Genomic DNA, 18800 nt, shown 5'->3' on the forward strand with positions numbered 1-18800 from the left:
GCGCTAGGCATCCCAAATTTGGTGAGCAAACCCAGTGGAACTAGCACTACAACATATCCAAAGCTGTGTTTCCTAGCACCAAGTGGCCCCGAGATAAGGGGCCCCAAAGTCAGTTCGGAAAATGTCAAGCACTTTTCTGCAGCAGAGTATGACATTTTCCAAACCGACTTTGGGGCCCCCTATCTCTGGGCCACTTGGTGCTAGGAACCCCAGCTTTTGATATGTTGTAGTGCTTGTTCCACTGGGTTTGCACACCAAATATGGGGTTCCTAGCACCAAGTGGCATTCTCTGCTGCAGAAAAGTGCTTGACTGGAGTATAAGACGAGGGGGGCACTTTCAGCACAAAAATGTGCTGAAAAACTCGGCTTATACTCGAGTATATACGGTAAGTTAGTAACAAGGTCTCTTTAATATAATTCTTGAGTTTGTGTTTCATACTTGCACATAAATATCTATCAAAACTCTATAAAGAGTAAAGTTTTTCTTTTTTTGTTTTTTTGTTCAAAATACTGTTTTGTAACTGAAAAATATTGGAGTGAAAATATAAAAAATAAAAACAAAAGAGCCAATTTTTTTTTTTATATATATATAAAACGCATATCACAAAGCATGTATGAAGGAACATATAAAAATCACATTTAAATGTACAAACCATTTACATAAAGTTCTGTCTTTTGAACAATTATTTACATTGGTTCTTCATATATATTGCAGGCTACGTGACTGGATTACCTATGACCACCCTCCGTGCCCCCACAAGGCTCTGCTGTCAATGTGGGGCATGGGAGGGCCATGAAATCAAGTCTGGCAGTGACCTAGCTTTCATTGCAGCAGTATCAAAAACATTTTTTTTTGTTACAAATATACAATTTTTTTTCCAGCAGATCCATCATAATGTACAGTAAAGAGATGACCGGTGTTTTCAAGAGGGTTCCACAATGCAAAAGAGACTTATCAAAACAAAAAGAACCTCTTATTCATTATTATAAAAAAAGCCTCTTATTGGCATGGTATAATGCCCCTGTTTAACATTTATAATGCAAAGGCAACAATCACAAGACATAAATACAAAAAGATGACTGTGAATCTGCTTTACAAAAACACAAATTTTGGTATTGTTAAAAAAAAAAAAACTCTTTTAGTGCACTTTCGAATTTAGAAAAAGAAAACAAAAATAAAAGAAAATAAATAAAAATGCATTTATAAAAAAAATAACCTCTTTGAGATTTTGCTCTGTAGCATAAAAATGTACCGAGCCAAGGATGGCATCAATTTTTTTTTTTTTTTTAATATTTTTTAGATTTATTTCTGCAAAAGTTACTGTCAGATTTAGATATACCCAAAGCCGCCCTAAAAGGGTTGTGTGATTTGTAACCTCCCAACTGTGCCGATTTCAGCAAGACAACAGTGTACTCTGACTTCGTAGTGTCCCAGTTTTGCCCATGAAAGTTTTGGGAGGTATCAATCTGAAAGAAAATATTTCATTCTGGAAATAAAAATCGTGAAAATGGAAAATAATGTCAAGCATTTCACATATGCTAATTGGTTCCCTGACCAATCTTACTATAAGAATTAGTCATACCGAGCCTCATTAAAGTGGTTCTAAAGACTAGACAGTTTCCACCTTAAAGGAGAAGTACAGCCAAAGCTCATTTGCTGTACATCTCTCGTTCTGCACTCCTGGAACCCGTTTTCAGCAGACAGCGGGCTGAAGCCTGCTGTCAGTTGATGTCACAGAGACAGTCCAGGCTCGGGCAAGATCACGACAATGAAGTCTGGATCAAACCACATGCCTGGACCGGCACCTGGGGTGGGGGGGGTGGGGAGGGAGCAGTAGCTCTCTGCTTAGGGAGCTGTGAGAACCAATCGATCTGCAGTGTTTGATCGCTCAGTTCTCAGTGTTAGAGCCGGTGGGCGATAGATGCAGTGTCCACCTAGGTAAGTATGATTCAGAAAAAAAAAAGAAGTCCATAGTTCTGTTTTAATGCATTCCCTGCATTAAGGTAAAAAATGTCCCAGTAATAGTATTGCCCCCCCCCCCGACTCGAGTCCTCATTTAATCCAGCTGCCCATCTGTAGCATATCTCTCCCCTATCCCCACTCTCATAAGCTTTGCTGGGGCAGTGGGGGCCATTAGCTCTGCTGCTGTCAGTCAAATAATTTGAGGAGGGAGCGGGGGGCAGGGGCAGGGCAATGGACACATACATCCTGGCTCAGAAGCTGCCCTTAGGTACGCCACCATAGGAAGCAGCTTCCTATGGTGGCGCACCGAGGAGAGGAGGAGCCTAGAGTGCTGGCGGGGGGCCCCAGAAGAGGAGGTTTGGAGCTGCTCTGTGCACAAAGCATGGTAAGTAAATTGTGTTTGTTTAAAAAAAAAAAACAACCGCTTTAAACATGGTGTTTGAAGAATTCCTAGATGCCAAAGGTAAATTAACATTTTCTTTTTACTCATAAAATCAGTACTATTTTCCTGATATTTTGTGCCCTACATATTCAACAAGCAGTGTTTTTGTTTGCTGAGAAATACAGTACTGAATTACGATAGTTATATTAGGCTAGACCAGCCATTCTCAACCAGGGTTCCGTGAAACCCAAGGGTTCCTCGAGAGGTTGCTTAAGCTGTGGCTTATTGCAACAGCTTAAACATGATTTGTAGCTAAAGGATGATTCATAGGTGTTTATTAAAAGTAGCAACATGTACATCAAGCCAACGCATTTCGGGGGGAAAGGACTCCTTTTCCCCAAAACATGTTGGTTTGATGTACATATTGCTACTTTCAATAAACACCTTTGAAATATACTTTAGAATTTGCATTCCTTTGGACACTGGGTGCTCCTTCCTTCTTATCCAAGTGTACATGCTGAAACGACCATCAGGTCGTACAGAAAAGGTCCAAGCCCTAAGAGTGTCCATCACCACCATCCACCATCGGGCACAACCCACTGGAAGGGATTTCTTCCTATTTGGCCATGCAAATATCCACCCATGACCAGTGACTGATCCATTCAGTCCAGCGCAGTCTCCAACACAGGCCAGATATTCTTAATATTGATCTTTCCACCATTAGTCAATTAATGCTCAATGATAATATAAGACTGATCACTATTTATGGAAAATGGGCAGTTAAAATTATCTCCTCTTGTAAAAGACCAATTCATTATTTAGCAAGTCAGAAGATCGTAAATGACTGGTCATCTGTTTATTTAAAGCTGAAGCAGTCACATGCTGATATTTGTATGATATGTTATTAGAAAAAAGAAAGGTGGGAATATAAAACTATCCCCTTCACTCCACTGCCACAGAAACTCCAGTTTAAAGCAGTGGGGAATAATATTGCTCGATATCCCAGTTATGCTACCAATTCTGAATTCCCAGAATGCCCTGCCAACCAGGGGCCTGTCCACACACTAGTATTTTATTTTCCCTTTTAGCTTTCATTTAATACTGGTTGAATCACAAAAAAAAGGGAGTGCTACATGGATACTGAGGGCTTCGGCACCCACAATATGTTCAGTGTTCGTTTTAAGCTGCCATTAGGTTTCTTAGAAGAGATACATGCCATTCCACCATCTTGGAGGTGGACGCATGTGGTTATAAGCAATAAAGTACTCCCTAACAAATAAAGGGAATATAAGAACTGGCTCAGTTCTCTCTAACGTCTCTTTAGGAGTGCAAATTGTGAGAAGGAAATCAGTTGGTCCTGAAGAAGACTCCATGTTCATGGCTTCTCCACCACTTGTGAAATCAGAGAAATAAGACCTTTCAAAGTCCTTCATTTCTTTCTAGGCTTTACATAAATTCTTCTGGTTGGTTTAAGCCCAGAAAATGATCCAGGTCATTTTTTCACAATAGTTGGAGTCACTCTGAAAAACTTTGAATCACAATATAGCATGACTTTGAAGGATGTCTTGATAAACTATCCAGTCTTTCAAGACTTGTGTAGTAGGGGTAATGTCCGGAGACCTGAAGAGTCATACTTTAGCTAACATTGGGAAGTGTTAGCCTTGGATTCATGAAAGCTGTGAAGTTCTTGCAAGCTTCTGAAGATTAAGTTGATGGCCAACATTCTATCCAGCCATACAATAGACTCCTTCCTTTTCTGTAGAGATTAGACAATGTTCCAAATTTTCATGGTAACCTCATTCTAGTGCTATCTCACATGGGTTTTCGTGGGTCTCCGTGGCTGTTTCATATACCTTTTTGAAATCCTTGTAACGTGGTGCACAGCCTAACCAGGCATCACCAAAGTGTACCCATCCCATAAACAAAAAAGTGCCTGGTCCCGGTCGGACCCCGCAGCTGAGAGGTGTCCTAATATCTCCGAGAGATTTTACAGAGTGTCCTCGGGGCTGAAATAATGTGAACTTCTGGCGATAGACTCTCGTGACACTGACTGCGATCACAGATTCTTGCATGTCCCTGTCATTGAGCACTGTTCGGATGTTGCCACGCACAACTGTGAAAAGAAGTAAACAAAGTAAGCACATGACCAATTGCAAGCTTTTGAAATATTCAACAGATTGCTGCTTTTGCTGTCTTCAACATAAAATCAGGTATGCATATATAATAAGATTATCATCTCCTTTGAAATTATATTAAGATATCAAGGCTTATATGAGATTTTAGAGAATGAGTTTAGATCTACTTTAAAGAAAAAAAAAATAATTGCTTTCTCTTGTCTGCCCTAACTAGTAAACAAAACAGAAAATCTAATTTTTAGACTTATAGCATCACCATCCAGACATTCTAGACCTGAGGCCTACATAGAAGGTTTAAGCCTTTCCCTCAGGCCTCATTGCCAAGGAAACTGAATCTCTGCAGATACCCCCCTTCTGCACAGACAATCTCTCTTCACTCTTTATTAGGATTCAGCAGGGGGCAAAGGAGGCTTAGGTAAGAGCTCAGAAGAAAATAGGCGATAGGGGGTTGGGGATGGACTGAACGCTTGACTAAGTCATTATTGCATTCCACTGAGTCAAGCCAAGCCAAGCCCATGAGTTAAGACTACAAAATATGCTACTCATGCTGGAGGGTTTTGTCAAAAAATGCCTAACAACTAATGTTAAATCTATTTTTAAGTGGACGACAGCACAGTATGAGATTGGAGATGAGATAACAGCTAAAACGTTGGTGTTCAAGGCTTTACTGACGTTAAAGGACAACTTGCTTTGTAGCTAATTTGTAGAGATTCCTAAAAATCGCTCATTCAGTATTTGCTGTATTAAAAATTATGCAGGATATCATGAGAGAATGGTGGCAATACTCTTTGTTCCTGTCAAACGATGCATCCAACATTTTTTATGCTTAGTGGGCAAAATAATTTCATTATGTTATAAAAACTTGGCTTAAACTGAACATAGAACCATAGAAGAGTGACAGCAGAAAAAGAACAAGTGCTCTCTAACCTTTATGTCCGAGTATAGATCTATGAATGTCCAAGCATGTTTAAATTCACTAACTGTTGAATGATTTATTTTTTCAATAAAATAATACCCGTTAAGACTCTTTCGATAATTCTAATACTTTTGAACTCTACTCCTGCTAGTTTGTGGTCATGTCTCAATGTCCATGATCTTAGCTCAATATTGAATATTCTGATCTAGAATAGAACGGGGTCTAACTAAAGATCTATATATGATGAATCAGGATGTCCTTTTTCCTGCTGTTAATCCCTAAAGGGATAACTAAAGATCTATATAGAGGAATCAGAACCTCCTTCTTCCTGCTGGTGATCCCTCTAGTGATAGCAAAGGATCTATAAAAAGGAATCAGGACCTTCTCCCTCCTACTGATGATCCCTCAAGTGATAGGTAAAGATCTATATAAGGATATCAAGACCTCCTTCCTCCTGCTGGTGATCCCTCTAGTGATATAAAGATCTGTTTAGGGGAATCGGGACCTCCTTCCTCCTGCTGGTGATCCCACTAGTGATAGCTCAAGATCTGTTTAAGGGAACTAGAACCTGCTTCCTCCTGCTGGTGATCTTTCCTGTGATAACTAAAGTTCTGTATTGGAAAATCAGGACCTCCTTCCCCTGCTGGTGACCACTCTAGTGATAACTGAAGATCTATATAGGGGAATCAGGGCCTATTTCCTCCTGCTGGTGACACCTCAAGTGATGCACCCCAGAATCAGGGCTTTTTTTCAGCGGGAATGCGGGGGAACGCAGTTCCGGCACCTCCAGCACTGACTGTATGCAATGGCAAGGGGTGCTGGGTGTTCTGCAGGGTCTATTGATGCTGACTGCTGGGGGATTTATTTCAGCAGGAGGGGATCTATTGTTGCTCAGGTGGTCTGTTGTTGCTGGTGGGGGACCTACCATTGCTGGGGGTGGGTCTTATTTTGCTAGGGGGTCAGTTGCTGCTGGGAGAGATCTACTGTTGAGGGAGGAATGTTCTTGTGGGGAGATTTGTTGTTGTTGCCAGGCAGGCATGTACTGGCCATTGGGACTACAGGGAGTTTCCCGGTGGGCCGATGGCTCAGTGGGCCGATTTCAGTGACAGTGGACCGCTGCCTCCCTCCGGTCCTCTGTCCCCCCCCCCCAGTGCTCACCTCCTCTCCCTGGCTAGTTATGCAGCGCGCCTGAATACAGACATGATGTTCAGGAGTCAACACTGAGAAGCTCATCATACGATCTGGAAGGAGGGCGGCCTCACTTTCCTGCCTAATCTTGTCCCATTGGGGGGGGGCGCCAAACTGATTCTTTGCCCCAGGTGAAATAATGTCTAGCTTCCCCACTGGTACTGCCTATAAGAGAAATAATGTAGAACGGCTAATGGCTAGTGTGTGTGTGTGTGGGGGGGGGGGCTCGGGTGGCAAGCCGGCATGGGAGAGACCTGTCAAAGTGGGCCAGTCTGGATGAAGTCCAGGGCCAAATTTTTGTCCCAGTCCAGCCCTGTTGCCAGGAGTCTATTGTTGCTAGGTGGGAAATTTTGTTGAGTAGTCCATTGTTGTTAGAGGGATCTACTGTTGCTGGTGTGGGGGGCTATATTGTTACTGGCTGCAGGGGATCTATTTTACTGCTTTTCTTGTTATCAATACCATATTCCATACAAATTACTTAGCACCACAAAATTATACTTGGTTCTATATTCTCTAAAAGAGCACTAGTGGGAGGTGGGTAGGGGTGGAACCAAGGAATGGTGCTCAGAGGTGGGTAGGCGTGGAACCAAGGAACGGTGCTCAGAGGTGATTAGGCGTGGAACCAAGGAATGGTGCTTGGAGGTGGGTAGGGGTGGCACCAAGGAACGGTGCTTGGAGTTGGGTAGGGGTGGCACCAAGGAACGGTGCTTGGAGGTGGGTAGGGGTGGCACCAAGGGATGGTGCTTGGAGGTGGGTAGGGGTGGCACCAAGGAATGGTGCTCGAAGGTGGGTAGGGGTGGAACCAATGAACAGAGGTCGGTGGGGTGGAACTAAGGAGCGGTGCTCGGAGGTGGGTAGGGTTGGAACCATGGAACAGTGCTTGGAGGTGGGTAGGGGTGGAACCAAGGAACGGTGCTTGGAGGTGGGCAGGGGTGCAACCAAGGAATAGTGCTTGGAGGTGGGTAGGGGCGGAGAAAAGGGATGACTCTGAAAAGGTGAGTTCCTGTTCCTATTTTCTGAGAAAAAAAGCCCTGCCCAGAAATTCGCTTTCCCCACTGTCAGGTTTTCACTGTTTTCTACTGTCACATCGTTTGCTCATTTTGCCATAATTTGAATAAAGTACCACTAAATCTTTTAGTTTTGGCCAACACCATAGCCCCCAAATTCTACTGTATTAGAGAAACATACGACTAGGCAAAGTATCATATTACAGGAGGGACCATAAGGAGTTTATTCTCCACACCACCTCAATTTGCCCTTAGAATGGATGAACAATACCTGATGGGAAAAAAATATCCTCCCATAATATAGCGCTTGGTGCTAGAGTGGCCAGTCAGAAGGCCCCAAGTTTCAACTTGCTAATCAAATCAGAACACAGCAAAGTTAGGTGGGTTGACAGCAGAGCGAGGTGGTGAGAAGTTAAATGTATGTCTTTATGACCCCTCCTGTAAAGGGCACCCGTATCTTATCCTAGTATGGGCCAATCACAGGTTTACTTTGAAACTATGCAAGAAGTGAACTTGATATTTACTCACCAAAGTCACTAGTGCAGACAGCCATTAGGATTTCTGTGTCGTTGCAGGGGCGGCAAGCACCTATATAAAAATGTAAAGAAAAACAGAGTTTAATAGACATTAAGTCCAGGATACACAGTAAAATGAGTTGCGTGTTTAATTATAGATCGTGAGCTTCCAGGGGTTTCGTCTGACTTATGATCTCCTCCTACAATTCAAAAGCACACAAATGCAGTTGCTTCCACCCACTTCACAATAAACAACTCATATGTCCGATGGGAGCTGATGTGTAAGAGAAAAATCTACATCTACAATAGTCTGGCTGTGCCACCCATTGTTCTAGCGCAGACATAACAAACTGATGTTTTCTGGGAGGTTATAGGTTGTTTTTTTTTAACCTTTTTATAGGTTGTTTTTTTTTTTTTGGTTATGGATAGAGCGGGGGAAGAGTTAACCTTTCTGCCAGGTTTTTATTTCTATCTGTGACCCCATTAGGAAGATCTTTCCCCACATTCTGTTCTTGCAAAACATGTACAGGAAGTGGGGAGAGCAGTTGTGACCATGACAAGAAGGCACGGGCAGCAATAAAAAGGTCTAATGCCGCGTACACACGGTCGGACTTTTCGTCTACAAAAGTCCGACAGCCTGTCCGACAGACTTTCAACGGACTTTTGGCGGACTTGCGGCAGACTTTCTAACGAACGGACTTACGATCACACAAAAGTCCGACGGATTCGTACGTGATGACGTACACCGGACTAAAATAAGGAAGTTGATAGCCAGTAGCCAATAGCTGCCCTAGCGTGGGTTTTTGTCCGTCGGACTACCATACAGACGAGCGGATTTCTGGGTCCGGCGTAGTTACGACGTAAAGATTTGAAGCATGTTTCAAATGTAAAGTCCGTCAGATTTGCGGCTGGAAAAGTCAGCTGAAAGTCCGGGGAAGCCCACACACGATCGGATTGTCAGCCGTATTTTGTCCGTCGGCGTCCGTCGGACTTTTGTAGACGAAAAGTCCGACCGTGTGTACGCGGCATTACACTTCTCTGCTTTACCAAAAAAAAATGTTCTTCTTCTTCTGTGTCCCCATTAGAGATGTTTCCCATCACTTCCTGTCCTTTCATGATGTGAGGGTGAATTAGGAACATAGAAAAGTAACAGCAGATTAAGACTAAGTAGTCCATAGATTCTGCCCTTTATTGTGCTTTTGATTGTTTTGTGTTTTTTTTTAAGATTTTTGTCTCAGCACAGACCTTTCCCAATAGGGATATAGATGGCTATAAAGTCGTGCAAAGGCCCTAACCCCCCCTCCAGCCCCATCCAACAATAAGCTCGGATTCACAGTTTGGCATTGCGGTAACATGCGTTGTATTGCCATTAGTTTTGTATGGCGTAGTAATGTGTTGCATTACAAAAAAAATGGTAATTTGCATTTTTAAGCACGTTAGGGTGCATTGGCAGTCCATTCAATGCCCATTCAATGCACCCTAACGCACGATATAACAAGCATCAACGCACCACTAAGCAGTAAATAGGTCTAAAATAAAACATCAGTGGGCTCAATTCACGAAATGGTATCTATGGCTTTATGATCAGAGGTAAAATAGCTCATAGGGTTTTTCAATTTTTTTTGCCATTTACTAAAAAAAAAGCGCTACTAAAATACTGCATGCTCTATTATAAACCTGCAGTATTTTATTAGCGGCAACTGCCGGTGTCCTTAACAACCAGTGAATAGCTGGTTGTTAAGGACGTGGAGGGTGCCGGCTCCTTAACAACCAGCTGAAATTTTATACTTTTCTTAAGTTTCGCATGCCTGGACCATTTTCTTATTTAATGCATGCATTTAATTATTTCCTTAAGTGAATTGACTTTAACGCTGTTTTATGTGGTATTTACCCAGTGTTTTTGCTTTTTGAGGTAAATAAAGCATTAAGGGATACTGAAATGAAATTTTCAGTGTTGCATGAGGTCCTCATGACACATCACAGGAAGCACCTCATGGCTAAAAGAGGATAGAATTAGAAATAGACTTGAAAAACGTAACATTGATAAGTCACTGGGACCAGGTGGCTTACACCTGAGGGTCCTTAAGGAACTCAGTCAAGTGATTGCCAGACCATTGTTCCTAATAATTTCTACGAACAGTCTACTGACTGCAAGGGTACCAGTTGATTGGAGAAAAGCCAATGTAGCACCAGTATTTAAAAAGGACCAAGATATATCGCTGAGAACTACAAACCTGTTAGCCTAACATCAATAGTTTGCAAGCTCTTGGAGGGGATGATAAGGGACTATATACAAGATTTTAGTAATGAAAAAGGGTATTATTTGCAGTAATCAGCATGGATTCATGAAGAATCGTTCTTGCCAAACCAACCTATTAACCTTCTATGAGGAGGTGAGCTGCCATCTAGATAAAGGAAGGCCCATAGACGTGGTTATCTGGATTTTGCAAAGGCATTCAATACAGTTCCCCATAAATGTTTACTGTACAAACTAAGGTCCATAGGGTGAGTACATGGATTGAAAACTAGCTACGGGGGAGAGTTCAGAGGGTGGTGATAAATGGGCAGTACTCTGAATGGTCAGAGGTGGGTAGTGGGGTCCCCCTGGGTTCTGTGCTGGGATCAATCCTATTTAATTTACTCATAAACGATCTGGAGGATGAGAAAAACAGTTCAATCTCTGTATTTGCAGACGATACTAAGCTAAGCAGGGCAATAACTTCTCCGCAGGATGTGGAAACCTTGCAAGAAGATCTAAACAAATTAATGGGGTGGGCAACTACATGGCAAATGAGGTTTAATGTAGAAAAATGTAAAGTAATGCATTTGGGTGCCAAAAATACAAATACAATCTACTCACCAGGGGGTGAACCTCTGGGGGAATCTAGGATGGAAAAGGACCTGGGGGTCCTAGTAGATGATAGCCTCAGCAATGGCATTCAATGCCAAGCTTGCAAAGCCAACAGAATATTGGCATGCATTAACGTGTTTGTAAACCCTGTTACACCACTTTTACCTACAGGTAAGCCTATAATAAGGCTTACCTGTAGGTACCGTGAATATCTCCTAAACTTGCACGGTTTAGGAGATATTCACTGTATCCGCATGTGTCGATGTCATTGGCACATGTGCACTGAAGAAACGGCCGCTCGTGCTGTTTCTTCAGCAGCCGTGCCATGACCGGCGGCTCCCGCGTTCATGCGCAGGAGTGATGTCATTGCGGCTCCGCCCAATGACAGCGTCGGAGCCCGCGAACCCGGAAATGACTCAGGGAGACATGTCACCGGTCACAGCGGTGTGCGGGAACCGCTGCAACAACTTAGATCTAAGGTAAGTATTTCATATTGCGCTAGTATGTCTTGCAGGTCTTTTTTTTTTTTTTTTGAGTTTACAACCACATTACAAAGGGGATTCACACCAGAGATAAAATGATAATTCTCCCACTCTACAAGACTCTGGTCCGGCTGCACCTGGAGTATGCCGTCCAGTTCTGGGCACCAGTCCTCAGAACGGATGTGCTAGAGCTGGAGAGGGTCCAGAAAAGAGCAACAAAGCTAATAAAGGGACTGGAGGATCTCAGATATGGGGAAAAACTGCAACCACTGAACTTATTCTCTCTGGAGAGGAGATGCTTGAGAGCGGGTATGATTTCAATGTATAAATACCGTACTGGTGACCCCACAATAGGAATAAAACTTTTCCACGCAAGGGAATTTAAAAAGACACGCGGCCATTCACTAAAATTAGAACAGTAGCGGTTTAACCTTAAGCTGCGTAGAGGGTTCTTTACTGTTAGAGCGTTAAGGATGTGGAATTCTCTTTCGCAAGCAGTGGTTTCAGTGGGGAGCATTGATAGTTTTTTGAAATTATTAGATACGCACCTAAACGACCACATACAGGCATATACAATGTAATATTACTGTAAAAGCACACACAAAGGTGGGACTTGATGGACTTGTGTCTTTTTTTCAACCTCACCAACTATGTAACTAGTAACTATGAGATATTTGGGAAAAATGTGTCACATGACCCAAATATTGCATGCGATAGATAACCTTTTGTGAATTTAGCCCATAGTCTTGAGTTGGGCTTTAAATACTTCAAATATTTTTTTCTGTTTTTGGATACATTTTGGATAAATGACTGTATGGTGCACAGTATTATTATTACTATTATTATTATAATAATTATTTTTTTACGTATTTCAACTCTTGTCTTATTTTTGAATTGCCTGTTTCTGTGGATCAATTTTAGAGCAATGAAGAACAATACTGGCAACTTTTTGGTGTAACGTGACCTCATTGAAGGACTCAAGGCCTCATGCCCATCTAGGAGCTAAACCTGATAGTCAGGACACCAACTGGGGGCCCTTTTTTGGGGATTTTGGATCATTTACCCAGTAAACCAAAAAACAAGAAGCAAAGCGCATCAGCCAATCAAAATCCAGCCTACTTTTCTGGCTTCAGTAAAGTAATAGGCACAGTAAATGCATTGTGGTTTTCACTCCTTATATTAAAACCATCCATATACTTTACATGGTTCTACACATTTTGGAGATTATAAAACAATAAGGAACTGATAGCTGGGGGTTCTCAGAAAATCTTACACCGATAGTGGAGGAGCATCCTTGATTCAGCTTTCAGTGGTCCTCACTTTTGATATGACAGACACCATATTGCCTTGACATTCCGAGCCAAAACATTACATTTTTAGTCAACTCTTGAGCTTCCATTTAAACACCATAGTGGGTTTGTATGTTCAAACAAAGGTTTGCATGTTGGCTAATTTTAGGACTGAATAAGTATCTGTGCTGGAAATCAAAAGACCTGTCAGTTGTCATGGTAGCACGCCCCTTGCTCTGCTTCTTATCTGGCTAATTAATGGGGTTAATGGTTATATCCTTAGGCCCAGCAGGACACTGCCCTGTTGTTTAGAGAGCAAAAGGGGGAGGGGAAGGGAAGAAACTTCAAAACACTTCTACCTCCCCCCAAAAGGCTGTGATGGCTTCACTTGGCAGACTGCTGCTAAAGCCCAAACCTATTCACTAAGCTGTGGTAAATTTGCATTACTAATGTTAGTGAGAGTCACACCCCAGGATGCCAGTATCGGTAAAGGATTACTCTGCTGTGTGGGGGCAGAATGCAAACTTTGTATCTTCTTCTTGGTTATGTTCTTTCCTTAGCACCCATGCTTGGAAAGTCTCAAGAGTCTTCCTAGAGCATTGGTAGGCCCATATTTGCCACTTAGACTCAAATAATCATAATATAAGTTTCAGTTCTGGACAAATCATTATTCTTATTTCCACCAAAGACATCAGTGGTGAAATCTTACTAAGGTTCTTGGTTCCGCTCCTCTCGCTTTGGCTGCCTCAGTCACGCATGTAGACAGGTGCAGTCTACTTTCTCCACTGCAGATAGCTCTATCCGCAGTGGCATTGCAGTTGGAGAAGAAGTTAGGAGAAACATGGTCCCTTTATGGTTTCCTGGGTCACTGGGGAAGCGATCCGATTGGATGCTGCCACATCATGTGACTCTGGCGACCGTCTTGAGTCAGTGCAGAGCCTTTCTAAGGCACTGACTCCCAGGTTTGGCAAGCATTTAGCGAGTTGGTAAAGTAGGGACAGTATTAGCGCTAGGGAAAGGTTCCCGATGAGGAGGGAAAGCGTAGGTTCCCATCTCTTCTGGACACCAATTGGGCACAACTTGGCCAGGCTGCATTCTGCCCCCTCTCAACAGACGTTGTCAGTCTGGCTGAAATCTGCTCCTTCATGTAGAAACTGTGAGTGCACCTGGCTGGGTAGCCTTCCCGCTGGATTTGTTGTGAACTGTTGCTACATTAATTTAATACAAGTTGTACATTGCACCCGACTGTGTGAATTATTGTTGTTGTCCCATGCATAGCTAGGAATATTTCACCACTGGGGTCCCCGAAAGCTATCAGGACTCAGTATGTGGTTTAGATTACCAACACCCACGAAAAACTGAAATTTGAGTTTTGGGTGAGGTTGACCTTTAAAATTTATGCAAACCCTAAGCCCCCATTCACACTATATGTGGGTGAGATTCAGCCATTTGTACTGTTTAGTGTGGATGGAGGGAATGCTGAGAGATCTATGAGTGTGTGACCAGCCTTACATTGTTGCCAGCAATCTCTGTGAACCACAGGACAAACCCCCCCCCACATTTTTTTTAGAAGATTAGAGGGGGAAGTGTTCTATACTTCTATTCTAGGATGACAACGCTGTTCCTTTACAGATGATACAGTGAATGAGCGTTGTCACCCTAGGACAGGAAGTGTGTTACTGGTAAGATCACCAGGTTAAAACAAGAGAAATATGCTTAAGGGTCCTTTCACACATACAGAAAGTTCGTTTGATCAGCTCAGTTAATTTTTTTCAAAGAAAAAATGGATGAAGTTTACATCAGTTTTTCATCCGTTTTTTTACATCTACTAGAGTCCTTAACCACTTGAGTCCCTAAATCATTTTTTCATGCAAAAACGAACTGCTCATCCATTCACATGCATTTTTTTGTCCGATCCGTTTTTTGTAACGGATGGATGAAAAACAGACGAACCATCCAAATGTGTGAAAGGGGCCAAAAAGCTTGCAATAGATTACATTTTTGTTCTTGGGTTTAGATACGCTTTAATACATAATATATTGCAAACCGAAAGAATGCAGAGAGGAAGAAGTTAGCACTCAACTCACCTTCCATGCTCAGCTTGTTAAGAGGTAGAGCTAACTGTCCATCCCAGTCACTTTTAAGCTCGTATCGGAAAGAAGCGATGCGTCGGCTAATGTCCTGGTGAGGGGTGGCTTGCAGAAATAGCGCTACCTTCTGGTGGGGATGCCAACTGAAGCAATGGACCTTGGAATGTGGAGAAGGCCCTTTCTCTGATAGCAGTAGTTTCAGTATGCCTTCTTTTTCCAAGTACAGCTGTGCCCCTCGGAACGTGGCTACTGGTTTGATACAGGCTGTGAAGCGGCTGGGCCCAGACCCTGGAGAGCCTAAGGGCTGGCAGGGTTCCAGACTGAGGCGTAGAGCTCCTGTTGGGTACAACCATTCTACTGTTCCCTCTGCACAGCGCAGCAAGACTTGCTCCACAGATCTGGGTTCCAGGGACAGACCACTGTAGATAAAAGAAGATGGTAAAGCATAAGAATTTGAATTGATGATCATCATTGTCCCAAACTAAATTACTTTCTGCTTCATTTACTGTTTCAGAAAAATGAGATAGCATAGCCCTTATATCATCATCCTACTATCTAATGTAAAGGGTCAACTGGTTACCATAAAACAAAGCAACTGGCAAAAATAAAGAATTAATCAAATAAAGCGTCCCAGGTCTCCAGCCAAGTATCCTAGGTTTCCAATCAAGTTCCCCAGGTTTCCAACCAAGAACCCTAGGTCTCCAACCAAGAACGCTAGGTCTCAAGCCAGGTGTACCAGGTCTCACGCCTATAGTTACTACCTCTGAAATGCTCGTGTCTAGGGGAGCAGAGCTTAAAAAAATGAGATGACATAGCTCTTATATCATCATCCTTAACAGTCTAATACAAAGGGTAGACTGGTTACAATAAAACAAAGCAACTGGCAAAATGAAATAATTAGGAGTCGGAGAGGTATTAGTTTTGTCAATGACAACCTAAGAATGATATTGCAGTGGTAACCATATGCAAGGGACTTTGCTAAGCCATTGCATCTGGAGCAATGGTCCCAGGTGTCCAGCCAAGTACCTTAGGTCTAAATCCAAGTGCCCAAGGTCTCCAGCCATGTGCCCTAGTTCTCCAACCAAGAATCCTAGGTCTCCTGCCAAGTGCCCCTGGGTCTCTAGCCATAGCCAAGTGTCCCAGGTCTCCAGCCAAGTGTACCAGGTCTCAAGTCTACAGTTACTACTTCTGAAATGCTTCCCATGTCTAGGGGAGCAAAGACAAAAGGAGAAGATTTCTATTTATCAGACACACAAGCAGCCTTTGTGTATGAAAGCATTAACTTTCTCTCTACCTAGGGGCAAGTAATAGTCAGAGTTCTAGGGAACAGGAAGAAACACTGATAGAGAGGGAAAATAGTAGAAAGTGTTTCCCTAAAAAAGGACAAAAGCCAATCCAATTTGGACATTATTGTAGTTAATAATACTGAGTAATTGAGATTTTTTTCATCCTTGATATGGGATAATTAATGAGCAAAGGATACCTTTTGTCCAACTAAATATGTGTTTGACCAATTCTGTCAAGAAACAAGGCAGACTGACTAATAAACTGATTTACAACTTTGTTTTTGTGTTAGAGCAATTAACAGGAGGAGGATATTAGGTGTTTATAAGAGCATACAAAAATATTTGTGCCACAGAAAAATATATTTTCTCAAACAAAGAAGACTTCCCTCCAAGGATCAATACCACTGACCAGAGGCATTCTCTGTTGAGCCTCCTTGAGCCGCAAATGGCTAATAACATAGAACAGTAACCTCAGCCTAGCTTACAAGCACATGTATTATAAATACAATGTCAAATGCCATGGGTGTTATGGAAATTGGTGCAGACATTATCCTAAATCAGAGTCACCAGTGTCACTCCAAAGTTGTTAGTGTTTCCATAGCAGCTGCTATTTGGCCTCCCATCTGATGGTGCCTGCATAGTTCCAGAGCCAACACTGCTTGGTAGAGCCAGCAGCATGACACCTACACCTACAATGCCTTGCAAAAGTATTCACCCCCTTGGCTTTTTACCTATTTTGTTACATTACAGCCTTTAGTTCAATGTTTTTTTAATCTGAATTTTATGTGATGGATCAGAAAACAATAAACTAAGTTGGTGAAGCAAAATTAGAAAAATATATACATAAAACTATTTTTCACAAATAAAAAACTGATAATTGGCATGTGCGTATGTATTCACCCCCTTTGTTATGAAGCCCATGAAAAAGCTCTGGTGCAATCAATTACCTTCAGAAGTCACATAATTAGTGAAATGATGTCCACCTGTGTGCAATCTAAGTGTCACATGATCTGTCATTACATATACACACCTTTTTAAAATTCCCCAGAGGCTGCAACACCTAAGCAAGAGGCACCACTAACCAAACACTGCCATGAAGACCAAGGAACTCTCCAAACAAGTAAGGGACAATGTTGTTGAGACGTACAAGTCAGGGATAGGTTATAAAAAAATATCCAAATATTTGATGATCCCTAGGAGCACCATCAAATCTATCATAACCAAATGGAAAGAACATCAAGAGACGGCCGCACACCAAAACTCACGGACCGGGCAAGGAGGGCATTAATCAAAGAGGCAGCACAGAGACCTAAGGTAACCCAGGAGGAGCTGCAGAGTTCCACAGCAGAGACTGGAGTATCTGTACATAGGACAACAATAAGCAGTATGCTCCATAGAGTTGGGCTTTATGGCAGAGTGTCCAGAAGAAAGCCATTACTTTCAGCAAAAAACAAAATGGCACATTACCATTTTGAGTTTGCGAAAAGGCATGTGGGAGACTCCCAAAATGTATAGAGGAAGGTGCTCTGGTCTGATGAGACTAAAATTGAACTTTTTGGCCATCAAAGAAAACGCTATGTCTGGCGCAAACCCAACACATCACATCACCCAAAGAACACCATCCCCACAGTGAAGCATGGTGGTGGCAGCATAATGCTGTGGGGATGTTTTTCAGCAGTGGGGACTGGGAAACTGGTCATAGTCGAGGGAAAGATGGATGGTACTAAATACAGGGATATTCTTGAGCAAAACCTGTACCACTCTGTGTGTGATTTGAGGCTAGGACGGAGGTTCACCTCCCAGCAGGACAATGACTCCAAACACACTGCTAAAGCAACACTTGAGTGGCTTAAGGGGAAACGTAAATGTGTTGGAATGGCCTAGTCAAAGCCCAGACCTCAATCCAATAGAAAATCTGTGGTCAGACTTAAAGATTGCTGTTCGCAAGCGCAAACCATCCAACTTGAAGGAGCTGGAGCAGTTTTCCAAAGAGGAATGGGCAAAAATCCCAGTGGTAAGATGTGGCAAGCTCATAGAGACTTATCCAAAGCGACTTGGAGCTGTGATAGCCGCAAAAGGTGGCTCTACAAAGTATTGACTTTAGGGGGGTGAATAGTTATGCACATTTTCTTGTTATTTTGTCCTATTGGTTGTTTGCTTCACAATAAAAAAAATGTTCTGTAAATTAAATGATGCAAATCCTCAAACAATCCATGTTAATTCCAGATTGTGAGGCAACAAAACGCGAAAAATGCCAAGGGGGTGAATACTTTTGCAAGGCACTGTATCTTTTTATCTGCCTGTAAGAGTGGCATTCTGGCCACCATGATAATTAGTTTATTCTTTCCACTGACCATCAATGTAAGGAGCACTCTTCCCACTGACCACCAATGTAAAGAGTACTCTTCTCACTGATCACCAATGCACGGGGCGCTCTTCTCACTGATCACCAATGTAAGGGGCATTCTTCTCACTGATCACCAATGTAAGGGGCATTCTTCTCACTGATCACCAATGTAAGGGGCATTCTTCCCACTGATCACCAATGTAAGGAGCATTCTTTCCACTGATCACCAATGTAAGGAGCATTCCTCACACTGACCACCAAGGGTGGCAATCTTCCCATTGACCTCCAATACAAGGAACATTCTTATCATTGACCACAAATGTAAGAGGCGTGTTTTCCCACTGACCCC

At 42.6% G+C, this 18800-nt stretch overlaps 1 protein-coding gene across 1 annotated transcript in view; it reads right to left on the bottom strand.

Annotated features, from left to right (window-relative positions):
• Window positions 1–577: 577 nt before the first annotated feature.
• METRN (meteorin, glial cell differentiation regulator) overlaps window positions 578–18800 on the bottom strand; it is a 28858-nt gene continuing 10635 nt past the window's right edge. Inside the window, exons 2-4 of the mRNA XM_073636275.1 lie at window positions 14816–15237; window positions 8120–8179; window positions 578–4458 (exon numbers count right to left, since the gene is read on the bottom strand). Coding sequence (XP_073492376.1) covers window positions 4142–4458; window positions 8120–8179; window positions 14816–15237 — 799 coding nt within the window. The 3' untranslated portion in view covers window positions 578–4141. The remainder of the gene's footprint in view (window positions 4459–8119; window positions 8180–14815; window positions 15238–18800) is intronic.

Source organism: Aquarana catesbeiana, linkage group LG06 (genome assembly GCF_042186555.1).
Source record: "Aquarana catesbeiana isolate 2022-GZ linkage group LG06, ASM4218655v1, whole genome shotgun sequence".
Classification (NCBI taxonomy): domain Eukaryota; kingdom Metazoa; phylum Chordata; class Amphibia; order Anura; family Ranidae; genus Aquarana; species Aquarana catesbeiana.